The sequence below is a fragment of the Castanea sativa genome, chromosome 4, assembly GCF_040712315.1.
Source record: "Castanea sativa cultivar Marrone di Chiusa Pesio chromosome 4, ASM4071231v1".
NCBI lineage: Eukaryota > Viridiplantae > Streptophyta > Magnoliopsida > Fagales > Fagaceae > Castanea > Castanea sativa.
The window spans coordinates 31,855,726-31,871,614 of record NC_134016.1 but is presented as its reverse complement, the minus strand read 5'-3'; the positions used below and the strand labels follow the sequence as shown (position 1 = coordinate 31,871,614).

The following is a 15,889-nucleotide window of genomic DNA, read 5'->3' as shown; positions in this document are numbered from 1 at the left end:
AATAATATTTTTTATGACAATCATGCCTATGGTTCAAATTTCACCTCCCTCTCGCTTGCTATCCACTTATCTCTTAGTATTAATTGAGTTTAGAGATGGACCCATGTCAGGGCTGAGGGGGCCATGGGGCCCCCTCAAAAAAAGAAAAAATCTAAAAAATATAGCATTGTATATATATCTAACTGAAAATTTTAAAATAGAAAGGAAAAATGAGATAAGAAAAGAAATATATAAAAAGATAGAAAAATTGGAAAGTTGCGGCAAAGAAAAAGTGAAGCTCGTGGGAACTATGAATCAAATGTGTGGATACTGAATAGTAATGGTTCATTGCAATGTGATCCCAAATTGTGCAAATATGAGATAATACATTGATGAAGGTGATGAAATTCGACAAACATTTAAATAGATGTTAGTTTTGATTTTTGTAAACTTTTTTTGGTTTATACTTTGTCTTCCTCAACATCGAATCTTAGTTCCGTTCCTAGTTGAGTTAAAAAACTCTTGATATAGTCTATCTTGTTACTGTTCTTTAACAAAGATGAATTTCAAGACCATTTATGGAATGCTTGGGTTGGAATCTTGGGCCTACCCTGCTATTCAAGTGTTCAAGAGCCATGTATAAACGCTTTCCCATTTTTCTAATGCTAATGTAAATAACTTGGATCTCACAGTTGCATTTAAACCAATGTCTTGCAAGAAAATTCCAATGCCTCGCGGTGATGTTAAGAATAACTCTTTGAAAGGAAAAAGATGTTACAGACGTGTGGTTTGCATGGATCTCTTATAAGGAAAAAACTTAGGTGCTCCAGGAGCAATGCTCCTTTTTCTTACATGAGGGATGGGCCCCATGGTGGGATCCATGTGTGGGGCCCACCCCTCATGTGAGAGAAGGGAGCATTGCTCCCGGAACATGTAAGAATTACCCCTCTTATAAACTATTCATGTACAAGCTAAGGAGACATCAACTTGTGTCAATTAACTTTATTCTGAGTATCAAATGACGTGATATTACATCTCTGCTTGCTCTCTTAGGGTAAACATATCTTTTTGATCTGCATATGCGTGTGAAGTGCAAACATATATACTTTTATACCATAAACTAATATGTAAAATTTTAAGACCACATAAAATGACATAATTTGTACCATAATTGTCCATGTGACAAATTATGAGTGGTGAAGAAAAAATGGTGGGTTCATATGAAAGTGATAAGAGTCAATCATATATAGCTTGACACGTTAGATAGTTGTGACAACAATTATGACAGTATGTGGCACTAGAACTAATTACTTGGTAGATGTGTGTGTTAATAAATATATATTATATAATTGGCTGAATGGCATCTTATGCAATAAAATGTCATCCCAAATAGAGACACATCAGATTGGTCAATTGAAAGGGGAGGGGAAAAAACAAAAAAGAGAGTCTAAAAAGTCCTATAATTTCTTAACCTGGGCACGACAAGCATCTAAGTATAGGCTTTGTTCGGAGTCCTGTAATCTTTTTTTTTATAGAGAAAGGAGTCCTGTAATGGTATGAAAGATAAGCAGGTATTTCATAAGGTAACCATATCTAAAATAAAGTGATTATAAAAAAAAAATAATAAAGTGTTACTATAAATCAAAGTATTTTGTTTGGATAAGAGTTAAGTCTAGTGGGTACGTGACAATTATTTGATATGCGATCAAATCTCAACAGGTTCAGTGCACAAAAGCACTAGGCCCAAGTTGGTTTCATTTCGTTTTACATTGATACCTAGGTCCTAAGCATATACAAGAATTGTAGCATTGTCCTAGTATACGAAGACTCCACGACAACTCTAGATGTTAATAACCTCCTTAACCAAACATCTTTTTTTTTTTTTTTTTAATAATTTTTTGGTGAGAATTTCAACCTATGGTATCTGGTTATCAAACCAAGACAACAAATCTCTTATTCAACCATCAAAGACTTTATCAATTGAGCTAACTGGAACCCACAACCAAATAGCTTCTTGAACATTCGTTGAGTAGGCTAAATACTGTCTCCATGGTTGAAAAAATAAAAGATTGTTTCTTGCTAATCTACGCAATAAAGACAAACCTTGATGATAAACTACATAGTCCTCTGTTCCTCCAAGATATCTAACTATCCTCTTGATTACTTTCCAATAAGCAATTCTTAGGTTACTCTAGAATATACTAATCAATTAATCAATCAATATCTATACTATTGTAATTAGTTAATGTCCCACGCGATGCACAGTTTATTTTGAAATATATTGTAAGAAATTATCTTATAATTCACGTATAATTCAACTACAATTATTTACATATTATTAGAAAGCGAGAACATAAATTGTTAACATTAAAATTAGGGCAACCCCCCCCCCCCCAGCGGAGGTTTGAGCTGATACCATTTAAGTCCAAAACTTTTAAAAAACGACCAACTTGGGCCAAACTTTCTCATCTCAATCCCAAACCCTTCTCAAAAAATGTCTTTTAAGGACCAAATTGGTTGTTTTTTAAAAGTCTTGGACTTAAATGGTATTAGCCCAAACCTCAGGGGGGTTTAGTGGAATTTACCCTTTTTTTTATTTAAAATATTGAAATTCTACTATAGTCTAATCTAAGTGTATATATGCATGAAGTTCCATTTGGAGACTTGAACCTTGACTCTTACTCCCCACAACCCACAAGCATTTATACTTGTGAAGTAACCATCACGCTAAATATGCGCGGTGGTAAAGCTAAGGTATTGTTTAGAGGATTATATTTAAGCTTATTTCAGCAAGGCTTAAAAAAATTTAGAGTTAGGTTGTTCAAAATATTTATTTATACTTTACTAATGACAATGATTCCCAAGATTAGGGTTGATCATATTTACAAAGAAGCTAATTGGTGTGCAGATGCATTAGCTATACTGGGTTCAAGCCTTCACTATACTATTGTTGTTTTTGATAACCGACAATTTGTGGTGGAGCACTTGTTAGCCCTAAATAGAGTGGCGAATATGCTTGTAATAGAAGGGTTTCTATCTAATTATATATTATCCCTTTCTACCAAAAAAAAAAAAAAATCAATGCAGAGAAGAGTGCCAATGCACAGGAATAAACAACTTCTGTTCCACGCATGATGTCCAAATGCTCTCCCCCTTGGAAATAATGTTCAGCTGAAAATCATGTTATCCTTAAACAATTGATAATTCCTGAAGAAAATTGTCCACATTTTTCAAGAGCCTAATATGGCCTCTTCTTTTTATTAATGCTCAATCTGAACCAGGATGTAAAGGCTCCCATAGCAACAACAGGATGTAAACTTGTTGATATGATAGCAGGAGGTAAGGAAAATGTCTATAAAATAAAATTACATTCCCCTTGGTAAAATCAAACAAAATATAAAGCAAATAGAGCCAGGAGGGAAAATAAAAAGGACAATTTAAGAGCATAGTTTAAAGGTGAAGATGAAGCTTTATGCATGTATTACAAAAGAAGGGAAGGATGTGCAAGGAAAATGACTGTGATTTGCTCTATCCAATGCATTTTTTTTTTTTTGGAATAAGTTACTCTACAATGCATTGTTAAAAAAGACTTCCAACAATACACCTCCCAAAACACAACCCTCACCTGAATTAAAAAGGAAAATCAGAGAAACAGAACATTTGTTAAGTTTAAATGTTGAAACTCATTCTTGTACCAACACACACTAAACCTTTAACCAAACATTGATGGAATCCACATGAAATGAGAAATTATATAATTTAAATTACCATCATTCCTAAGCAATTAATAAACTTGTTTCTCATTTTAGCTTGGGTCATTAGATTATCAGAGAAGCATTGGAATAGAACTTTTTAAATACCAAGCCAACCTAATGTAAAAATTTTTAGATTAAAAACAACCTTGTTTCATATGTTGTGTTAGGCAGAAAAACAACTAAAATAAGATTCTTGAAACGAACTAACATGTATACAAATAATTTTTTAGTGTACTCCAAATATGGCTAAGAACTAGGAATAAATAAGGTGGGAGCATTGTTTGATGAAAGATTGTAAAAAATGAGCTAATGAGATATGTACGTACGAGTAACCTTAATTGAATATATCGATTTAGAAAAGAATAACACAATGAGCAACACATTTCCCACTGTGGGCTTGGTTGATAACAAGATAAGTAGAGGAAAACACATATACCACCTACCAAGCAATAATTTTCTTCATGTTGAAACACCAGCTCGAGCAGAACATGGTAGTCTTCCTGCCTTGTAATCGCCTTTAAGTTGTTTCTTCTCTCATCCAACTTCTCTTCTTCATTTGTTACTTCAATGGCTCGGGCTTTTGACGAGCAAAACCTGGCTGCATGATGTAATTGACAATGTGTGGTCCGAACATGAACACAAACCAGAAACATGTATAAGCAAGCTGCATCAGTTGCAGAAGAAAGGAATACATAAAATATAAAAGAAAATGGGAGGCTCATGACTTTTCTGAGGGAAAGAGAGTTGGTTTCATGAGGAAGCCCAATTAGAGGCATCATTCATGCATGTATCTTCAATAGGTCACTAACAATTAGGGGGGCCATGCTCCAATCAAAGCCCATTATAGGAAATGGCACAAATTGTGAGTTGGTGGGGGGTGAACTTCAGAGAGTTTAAGTCATATTAGAGGCATCATTCATGCATGTATGGGTACTCACATATATAGTTGCATGTTTGGCACTTCTGAACTGACCTACACTTTTTAAAGAGAAAACAGCAAGAAGGGAGATAATCACAGTACCTGAAGAAGCATGGAGGGAGCTGCAGCAGGTTCAGAGATTACATGGCTCCTTGTTTTTCTTGCATTTAATGTAGCAATTGATGGGCTGTTAGCTGTTGTTATGTCCCAAAAGCTTCTTTTTTTAGCTGTAGGGACTGGTGACCGGAAACGGTGACTAGGGCTCCTTAAGTCACCAGTGCTTGGCTCCTTTGGCCGCAAGCTAGCCCTTGTAACTACCCTCTTCACTCCTTCCACTTTCACTTTTGATGGATTTTCACTCTTGCGCGAGAGGTCACGAATGAGATCATCCTTTTGCTTTAGCTGCAAAGTATGATCTTTTTTCATTTTCTCAATTTCTGCCTCTAAAGCTTTCACAATCTGCCGAAGCTCTCTAGCTTCTTCCTCTGCTCCCTTTTTCTTGGATTCTGGTGTGAAACAATTCCCAGATAAGAAAGAAGGTTTAGATTTTCTTTTTACATTTGGTTGGGCTGTAGCAGTGGGAGGAGTCAATAGAGAGGTAACTGAGGAAGGGGTTGGAGAGGCATGTGCAGCCAAGGATTGGGCTTGGAGGGTAATTAGTTTATGTTGCTGGCGGGCCAGCTGCACTCTCAATTCGCGGTTCTCTTTCTGCAATTCTAGTAATAGCTTGGCTTGATCAGTTTCGGATTCAGGCACTTGCTGCAATTCCTCATTTACCTCACATGCCTGCAGTGTTAGATGACAGGGAAATTGTTGTTACATATTATTTCAAAGATAAATCAAGAATCAGCTAGCCATGAAAACTCGGCAGAACATCTATAAATGATTAGATATATTGTATAGAGTGCCAATGGAATTTTATCAATTTTTTTAAAATTTTTAAATAAAGAAAGAAAAGAAGCATATTGCCATGCCATCAGGACTGTAACAACTAGATAAATATCTGATTGAATTGTAAACAGTCGAGAGATTACTATCACAAAGAATGTAAACGAATGAAGAACTGTATACTCGAAACACTTCTAAATTGACAGAAAACTGTCACAAAATTGTGATATACAATATTGCAGTTGAAAGTATTAGAGGATGAACCTTAGTCCGAATCTCCTTGGCTCTATCAGCCCAATGAAGTGTGTTTTGGGTTTCACCAAATGAGAGATTGCTTGGGCTAATATTGGCGATCATTACAGTGTTACAAGCTCCTCCTAGCGAGTCCTTGAGAAGTTGGGTGAGCTTTGAATTCCGGTATGGTATGTGTTTCTTTCCCTCCACAAGGGCATTGATACAGCTGCTTAGTGCAAGAAGTGAACGATTTATGTTGGCACCCTCGAGAGATCTAAGTGTTCTCTGATCTGTAGCGAGAGCTCTCTCTGACCCAGCAAGATCAATCAGTGAGAGCTTGCCTACTCGGTTCACTACATTCATGGAAGCATCTTTAACCCGGTATTCAACCACAACCTGGATATTACATAAGATAGCAAAACAAAAGAATGAATCAACATGATCATAAAACTTTAGAGAATCAAGAAGGCCATATATCCGGTAACTACCTGCAGAATGGCGTGGGAGCGTGAAGAAGTTTCATTGACACGAGTTGGTTCAGTGGTTCGGTTTAGGTTTCCTTGTTGAAGCAATGCCATCACCTGCAATAACCCAAATAAAAGCAATGAGTAATCTTAATCCCCATTTTATCAGCTATCCTAACTTCCAAATTATCATGAAGAGGAGGAATGTTACTTCATCTGTAGAATAAGCTCTGTATTGTGTAAGACCTGCTGCCACGATCCCCTGCAAAAATTATTGAACAATCTCCTTTATACTAAATACCATTTTTCAAAATATCCAGAAATCAGTAATAAATCTTGATAGGTTTTGGAGATGTCTAAGTTTGGTAGGGAATTAAATGTGACAATTTATATGATAACAAACATGCAGTTGTGTAACACTGGTTCTTCGCATAAATGCATGCAATGAACTTTGTTGAAGTGTATGTAACCATCAAAAGGTAATTTCCAAATTATGTCAAAAGCTAGAATTCATAACACACATGAGACATGATTCTTACAAAAACAATGTAAATTCAGTTCATTTTGTTCTAAATAGTAATAGGGGAATGTAGTGGATTATTCTAGAGGGCGGACCTGTTTATCTTCTCTAAGTACCAGAGGCCTTCCAGGGGAGAGTAAGTCCCGGACGGTTTCATTATAGACCTCAAGATAAGAGAGATGAACTGCATGGTTTCCATCAGAGCTCCTTTGCCTTATCTTGGTGAAAAGATCCTTAATTGCCAAAACCATCACTCCAGGATTCTCCACTGTACCTAGCATTGTATATGTTTTCCCAGCTCCGGTTGCACCATAGCAGAATACCGACCCATTCCTTCCCTGCAGAACAGCTTCCACTAGCTCTGCTGTCCTGAAAATAAAAATGGATACTCTTTTTATTGTCTTTCACTAATTAAAAGAATAGGCTATTGAATTCTCAATGAAATCACAAAAGGTAGGGAAACCAATAAAAGAAATTTAATTCCATGTAATATTGAAGTATAGGGCAAAATTAGCCGCAATCTTTGATTTCTTAGCATGAAATGCTCCTTCTGTTTGGTTGCTGAGAAAAAAAGTAGGAATAGGGAATAACTTAAATATGGTTCAACACTCAACCTCAGCAAACAAAACCCTCAATTTTACTGAAACTAATAGTACCACTAGCTTAGTTGTGTTGAGGTTTTCAATTCTTACAAACCAAAACAAGAACAATGAATCACTATAAGACTCAGTTCATTTTCCTTCTCTCTCAACTTCTCAGCAAGCAAACTAATGCTTAGGAAAGGATAACAATACTAATATGAAGAAAACGGCTTGACAAGCTATTGAATCAAACACAAATACTTTAATTACAGTTTGGAGAGCTCAAACACTTAGATCGTGTAGAAGTTTAATCCAACAATCAAAGCAAGATCTAATCTTTTGTGGATATAATAACCAACATTCTCAGCAATTATAAAAAATGTTCAACGATTCATAAAATCATTGAGATTCAAACATAGAAAACCAATTAACAGATCTCATATTTTTTTGCACACTCACGTTGTCAAATAAACATCCTGTTGAGTAGCACTGTCTGGAAACGAAGCATCAAAGGTAAAATGTCGTCCACGAAGCCTCTTTAGCCTCAGATAATCGTTCTCATGCGGGAATTCTGTCAGATAAACATCCCTTCGATTCAAAATCCTGACACAACACCGCGAACCCGCCTCCTTTTCCTTCTTAGCCAGAGGCCTAAGCCTCACAAACACAAGAATCCGACTCCTGCCCGTGCCAGGATTCTCCGAAACAGTCTCCAATCTCTCCAATTCTTGCACATTCTTGCTCACACCCACGCCTTTAACCTCCGGTGGCAGCCCTGATGTCCCCAATGAGAGCTTCCGCGCCACTGTGGTCGAGGCTGCAGCCTTTCTTGGGCATGAAAACCCAACAATTCGATCTGAACCAGCCACCAAATTCTCCTTGGCATCGTGGATTGGCGGCTGAGGGAGCACAAAAGTTCTTGTAACTGTTGAATTAGGAGGCATTGTGGGCATTGTGTTCTCTCTCATCACAAGGTTTGGCTTTGATTGCTTGTCTTCTTTCTTACAAGAACCACCAAGGAGATCAATACTCGGGTGGGTCCTAAACCGGTGCTCTTCTTGCCTCAAAGACTGGTTCTTGAGAGCTGCAGAAGCTTGCTTTTGCTGCTCATACAAAAGGGTCAGTGCTCTCATCTTCTCTTTGAGGCCATGATGTGGGTTTCTCAAAGGAACACTCAGATGGGTGTCTTCTTGACTTGCTCTTGTCTTTGTTCTCTGTTCTGTGCTTGGCTCATTTTGTCCATGGTTGTTGATCTGAGACCTTGTTGACACTGGCATTCTATAAAACTTTTTTTTTCCTCACTATCCAAACATGCCCAGAAAATATTTTCACTGACCCAGTTGATGAAACTGCTCAAAATGCCAGAAAGTTGAAAACTTTTTCCTGGAAACTAACAAAAGAAGAAACTTTGCAGGGAAAATCAATGAGAAATATAGAGGGATGAAGATGAGTTAGCAGTACTGAAATTCTGTGGAAATTGAAAGAGAGGAAAGAGCAAGATTCTGTGTATTTTGGGAATTAAATTTGGGGGATCTGAGCCGTTGGTTTGGATGTGGAAATGGACGGTTAGTAATGAAGCGGGGAAAATGGTTTTGAAGAGAATTGCTATCAGCACTCCACTTTTTTGCTTCTTCCAGTTCAGCCTTTTGCAGATGGAGTTTTGACTTTTTGAGTGTGTTTGAAGAGTGGTGTGGAATAAGTGAAAAGTGGAGTGCTGGTAGAGTTTTGATTTTGAAAAATATTTTGAATGGGTTTGTCTGTAACGGTCAAAACGTAGATTGTCAGACTCAAACGGTTAACTATTGAAAAATGTAGGACCCATTTGGGAAATATTTTTATGATTAGAAATTATTAAAGAGATATAATCTTTTTCAAAGTAAGCAAAGGAAAGTGTGTAATCTACGGTGAAGGTACACTGTATCCAATGTCACACACTGCAATGGAGGAGTCAAATAAATAGTCAACTAAATGGATGGCCTAGATCAATGATCACTTTTTTTTACATGTTTTTTTTTTAGAAGCATTTTTTTTACATGTTAGTTAGATACAATATGAGTTGGATTCATCACGTGGATGAATGATGACAAACTATAGTTTTTATCTTGCATTGGTTTTGTCTATAAACTTTCCCTCAAAAGAAGCATCACTACCTTTCAAAAAAAAAGAAAAAAAAGAAGCATCACTATTTAAACTTTTTTTTTTATAATCACATCACTGTTTAAACTAGTAATTCTTTTTTGATTCTTTTTTATTTACCCTAAACATAACTTATTTAAGGTTTTTCTTTTTTAACCTTTAAAGCCCCAATACGGCAATACTACAAATGATTGTGTCATTTGTGAAGTATTGATCTTTCCTCCACCACTAGTACCCCCACCAAAAAACAACGTTTTCCTCTTCCATTAGATCTAATCATCACAATGTGTGATATTAGGGTGGCTCTACATTTGAGTGAGGGTGATTTGCCAAAAAAAAAAAAAAAATTTATACACTTGCAAAAATAAAATAAATTAATATACTAAACTAACTTATTGTTTGTGACCACCCTAATTTTAAAAAAAAACTTATATAAAATATGGTATAAACTCTTCGCCTTTTTTATGTAATTTCTTCTTAATTATGCATTATCAAGTTTTATTACTTACTTAAAAGTTTTGTAATTCAATTGATTGACACGTTATAAGTGCTTGTGGAGTGTGGGGGCCAAGGGCCGGGGTTCGAGTCTCCAAGAGGGAGCTTCACACACATATACACTTAGATTATGCTAGAGTAGAAATTCTATCTTGTAAAAAAAAAAAAAAACACCCAAGTTCAAATCTACTGTCCCAACTATCAACTTATAATTTAAAAAAAAAAAGATTTGTGGCTTACTTTAAAACCACACCAAACTTTATTAAGGGTCTGTTTGAGATTTGATTATTTTGCTAAAACTGAATTTTTTTTACTGAAAATACTATAGATAAATAAAGATAAAAATTAATTGAAATAGTACAATGAGAGCTATGAATGATACTAAAAATTGCAGTGAGATCTATAAATAGTAGTAAAAATAAGCTGAATAGTAAAATAAGATGAAAAAATTAAGCCATGCCAAACGCACACTAAGTGGATCAAGCTTGTGTGCGTGTGTATGGTTGGTCAAGTCGCCAACCGTAAACATAGTAGAAGACACCTTCCTTTTTAGTTCTTCTGTTTGTCGGCATTTGACTATATATATATATATATATATATGATATATATGTTAGAATGTGATATAATTAATTATCCTTAGCCACATTGGCCATCATATGTTTGTGAGTAGTTTATATTATGCCTTGCTTAGCAAAAAGGAAAACTTTTATCTTATGCCTTCTAAGGCAGGCCAATAGAGCAACCAAATTATGAGAATTCATGCATGCTTTTGGAGTAAAATGCGTTGTCATGATGTTGTTATCTGTGTTTTTTGTGCGGTTCTTTTACTAATTTGTTGCTATAAAGCCTATAATGTACCCTTCTCATCATTGGAGTTAATCATGGTGTACTGCAACCTATGCAAGATGCTGTTGTTGTTGTATGCTGCCTGGTGTCCACAGCTTTGATGCGTGTCAGCGGACACGAAACTGATGGCTTTGTAATAGGCCATTTTAGGATTTAGGCATCATTACTTGGCAGTATTAAAGCCTCGCAACTATCTGCATTTCAACTTATTTGCATTGCTTAGTATTAGTTTGGATCCACGTCTCCGTCTACGCGTTTGCGTTTTTAGGTTTTTCTATTTATTTATTTATTTTTTTTTGTGCATTTCAGCTTTTGGGGACAAGTTACTGTGCAAATACTGTTCACGCATTTTTCAGCAACTTTTTCATTAAAAATAGGTTCTACAGTATTATTTACACATTTAAAAATTATTTTACTACAGTGTTTTCAATTTTTAGCAATAAGTTCTATCCAAACGAACCTTTAGTGTTGTGATGATGAGTTCTATATATTGGCTCCACATTTGGGCCGAAAGCCATTTTACATGGTTTTATAGTGCAATTCAGACTTGATTCACATCATTTGGGCATCAAATGGTTCATATAAGTATTAGATTAATAGTTTTAGAGAAAAAAAAGAGTATATGATTAAAGAGACAGAACACAAAAGCTATCTAGGGATTGTGCATTATTCCTTAAACCGCACTCACGCTTGGATTATTTACATTGTTTTTACTTTTCAATATTTAAGAGATAAAGTTTATTTTTTATATTAATTCACTACAACAAAATGTATTTTTAGTGACGAAAATTAGTGAGGAAATATTTTTTGTCACTAAAAATATAGCTTTAGTGAAGAAATATAAATTTCATCACTAATAATGAAAAAAATTATAACATTTAGTGACGAAAAATGAATTTCGTCACTATTGTGATCTAAAAAATGGGCGCCAATGGAGGGAAACTTTGGCGCGAGTTTAATTAGTCTATAGTGACGAAATATTTCGTCACTAAAAGTTGAAATTTTTAGTGACGAAATATTTCGTCACTATAGGTATTGCTGTGGATAATATTAGTGACGAACATCTCTTCGTCACTATAAAGAAGAATTAGCGACGAAAAATATTCGTCACTAAAAATAATAATAATTTTGCACTTATATGTTTTTAGTGACGAAATCACAATTCGTCACTAAAAATATAATTTAGCAACGAAATATGAATTTCGTCTCTAAAAATCTTAACAAAGCTGGTCTTTAGTGACGAAACTGAAATTCGTCACTAAAACCTTAAAAGCCTAATTTCAAAACCCAGCTAAACCACAAAACATTTCACCACCCAAGAGCCATTTCTGTAAAAAAAAAAAACTAGAGCCATTTCAGTAAAAAACCAAAAAAACCCAAATCACATGTGAAGCCACTGTCGCCGATCAAGCTCAACGGCGACGCTTCAGGTCGTCGGCGATCGGCGATGCTTCAGTGACGCGATCGACGACGCTTCAGGTCGCCGATCGTTGGTGACGCTTCAGCGTCGAGATCTGCGATGCTTTAGCGTCGCCGATCGCGACACTGAAGGTCGTCGATCGCGACGCTGAAGGTCGCCGATCGTTGGCGACGCTGAAGCGTCGCGATCTACGACCTTGAGTGTCACGATCGGCGACGCTTCAGGTCGCAGATCGCGACGCTTCAAGTCGCCGATCGTTGGCAACCTTCAGCGTCGCGATCTGCGACCTTGAACGTCGCGATCTGTGACCTAAAGCGTCGCCGATCGCGACGCTGAAGGTCGCCGATCGGCGTTGCCAACGATCGTTGGTGACGCTTCATCCTTCATCCGACGACACTTCATCCTTCATCCGGCGACGCTTCAGTTTGTGACGCTTCTGGCGACCCTTCGCCTTCCACCCAGCCGGCAACCTTTCGCCTCCCACCCCCAAGCCTGGGTATTTTTTTTCCCCTTTTAAGTTAAATTTTTTGTTAATTTTTGTTTAATGATTCTAGTTCCTTTGAGTATTTCTTTGTTTGATACAGTAATGGGTATATGCATTTTTGTTTAGTTTGGGCATTTGATATTTACTGTGTAATGGTTGTGAAGAAAGTTTCTTATATATGTACTTATCAATTGCTGTAATTCTTTTTTATTTCTATGGTTCTTATTGTTTGGATGATTCTAGTTTTGGATCCTCACTCTCTTGGTTTGGTTTCCACATTGATACCAGTGTTAGATATATGTAGTGTACAAGTTCCTATACATTAGGTGTAATGTTTGAACTCAAAATGAGATTACCCATCTTCTAAATTTTCTTATGTTGATTATTGCTTAGGTAATGATACTCTGATTTCACAATGGGATTGTGTCCTTTGATTGTTATTTGACTTGATTTAATGGGGGATTGTTCTCTAGATTATGTTTTAGATACGTTGTGCTACTCTATTAATATTTCTTGCAAGACAAATGATGAGATTTTTTTCCCTAATTGCTACTTTTTTCTATCATCCATTTTGATGATAAAATGAGTGTTCAATCTGAGAAAGGAATATTAGGATGGCATTGTCTCTAAAACCAGGTTGATGAAGGTTGTTTTTTTTTGGGGGTGGGGTCCTTTGTTATCAATTATCATAAGATTAAATGAAAAGTTATAGATTTAGGTAATATACATACACCCCCACATGGGTGTTCATTGTGATTTTAATTTATTGGTGTGGCTACTCTTAATGCATTGTTAGAAATGTTTCTTATAACATAGTTAATGTTTTTACTTTACGATTTTAATGTAGTATTGTTTTTATATTTGTGCAGATTTCTTATTGGTGGCTTTTAGGGGATTTACTTTTGGCATTACTTGAAGACATATGAGGACATCTTCCGTTAGTTTTAATTATATTATGCTAACATTTTTGTATTGTTATAAAATATGACGAATTATTGTATGTATTGCAAACAATTATTGTATGGAAGTAGTTTGAATTGGATACTTGTTTTATTTTTTACTTGTGGAATGTATGGATCTTTTTTTTATAAATGTGTTGAAATAAATGTATTATTTAAATGAGAGGTTTTAGTAATGTAATAACAGATTACAGGTTAATATCAAAGCCATGAAAAAAATAAAAACAGAAAATAAGTTTTAGTGACGAAATATTTCGTCACTAAATGTAGCAAAATTTTGTAAGAAATGGTTTTAGTGATGAAAATTTTTGTCACTATATGTGCATGGATTTTCTTAAAAATAGTTTTAGTGACGAACTTTTTCGTCACTATATGTATCCGAAAATAGTTTTAATGACGAAATTATTCGTCACTAAATATAATTTAATAAACTAAAATGTTTTTAGTGACGAAATATTTTCGTCACTGAATGGTGTTTTTAGTGAGGAAAACATTTAGTGACGAAACGTTTTCGTCTCTAAAAGTTTTTAAAAAAAAAATCAAATCGGACTTTTAGTGACGAAATTTTTCGTCACAGGGACTTTTGGTGACGGGGTTTCAGCGACGAAATGAATTTCGTCACTAAAAGTCCGATTTCGTCACTAAAGGTTCTTAGTGACGAAAAACTGGACTTTTAGTGACGAATTTTTTCGTCACTGAAAATACATTTTGTTGTAGTGATTTATTTATGAAGTTTATATTAAAAAAATGCTTGTAATGTTAGTTTGGGTCTTTGGATATTTTGACACAAATGTGCAATAACTAAAATGAATGTAGGTTTAAATAATTTAACGAGGGTCCATATTAATAAATTTTTAGCCCAAAATTATTCACATTGCCATCAATTTCAAATAGGTCTAGCTGTTAGTGTATAAGGTTGATCACACTTTAACATGATGTTCCCCCTTATAATTTATTTACCCACAAAGGGTGACTTGTTTTGCACTACGGTGAAGGGTTGTAACCAAAGAAGTCAATACTATTTCGTATTGATCAGTACAGTTGTATTGCTTGTGAGATAATAATTACATCAAGAAACACTCAAAATTATTCTAATAGGAAAAAGATTTTATTAGGTTTTAACCCTACTTTGTGCACTTATATAAACCACATATTAATTGCACAGCTTTTAGCGGCAAGAAATAAGGTTGTAAACTGTGCGTGCAAGAGCCCACACCTAGTGTGCAATGTTTGACTCCCCTTGTAGTGCACGATTGTCGTGCTCTAGGGAATACATCTCAGCCGAATGGACTAGAGACAAAGGGTTCATGGATTTGTCACCTAGATTTGGTCTAGGAATCATGTATGTACTTCAGAGTCTATGTCAAGTGTTAAGGTACAGAAATAGGAAGGTGTTAGGTACTCAATTTTGCTCAACCCATGGGTCGGCCTTCACTCAATTCTATCAAAAGGTCCTCTAATAGGCTCTCTCTCTCTCTCTCTCTCTCTCTCTCTCTCTCTCTCTCTCTCTCTCTCTCTCTCTCTCTCTCTCACACACACACACACACAAATGTTGCCCTATCATACGTCTAATGATAGGGCTCTTTTCAAGCGATGTGGGATTAACTCTACATGCATTTTTCGTAAAAAAAAAAACCTTTCATTACATAACTTTCTAAAACTCTACATTTGTGTGCGTGCTTGAGGGCACACACACATGGTCTATGCATGTGTGTCCATACAAGGTTTTTCTCTTCCAAAATATCTTTCAAGATAACAAGTTCCTTTAGCTAGGCCATTGACTAGTCATGGACCATTCTATTGATATTTCCATTGGGGAATGGAGGTTCGAGTTGTAAAAGGGTACAAAATGAGTTGTCTACATAAATACAAAAGCCCTAAGGTATTCAAAGAGAAAAACCCTAGCCTCCAACTATTGAACCTATGAGTTCAGAAAGAGAATAAGGTGATTTTCTATGACTAATGTGCACCAAGGGTTTTGTACCAATCATTGTCTTCGGCATTGTATTGAAGACTTAATTTAGTCAAATGACATAAGTTAATTAAAGACAATAAATCTAAAACTTTCGAATTAGCAATTTAAACTTTGCTTTGGAAGGAAATAATGATTACAATAATTTCCAAGAATTGTGGGTCAAATATGCTTGTAATTATGTTTAAAAAAAAAAAAATTATTTTTATGAATGCTTGTAATTATATATGTGGTGTT

The 15,889-nt window shown here is 35.5% G+C and overlaps 1 protein-coding gene across 1 annotated transcript; it reads right to left on the bottom strand.

Moving 5' to 3' along the window:
• Window positions 1-3,900: 3,900 nt before the first annotated feature.
• LOC142630773 (kinesin-like protein KIN-8A) lies at window positions 3,901-8,779 on the bottom strand. The gene is made up of 7 exons (XM_075804822.1): window positions 7,800-8,779; window positions 6,855-7,128; window positions 6,451-6,501; window positions 6,264-6,356; window positions 5,806-6,171; window positions 4,756-5,439; window positions 3,901-4,332 (listed from the first exon to the last, which is right to left on the bottom strand). Exons 1-7 carry the CDS (start codon window positions 8,615-8,617, stop codon window positions 4,294-4,296), a joined length of 2,325 nt encoding a protein of 774 aa, XP_075660937.1. The 5' UTR covers window positions 8,618-8,779; the 3' UTR covers window positions 3,901-4,293.
• Between the last annotated feature and the right edge of the window lie 7,110 nt (window positions 8,780-15,889).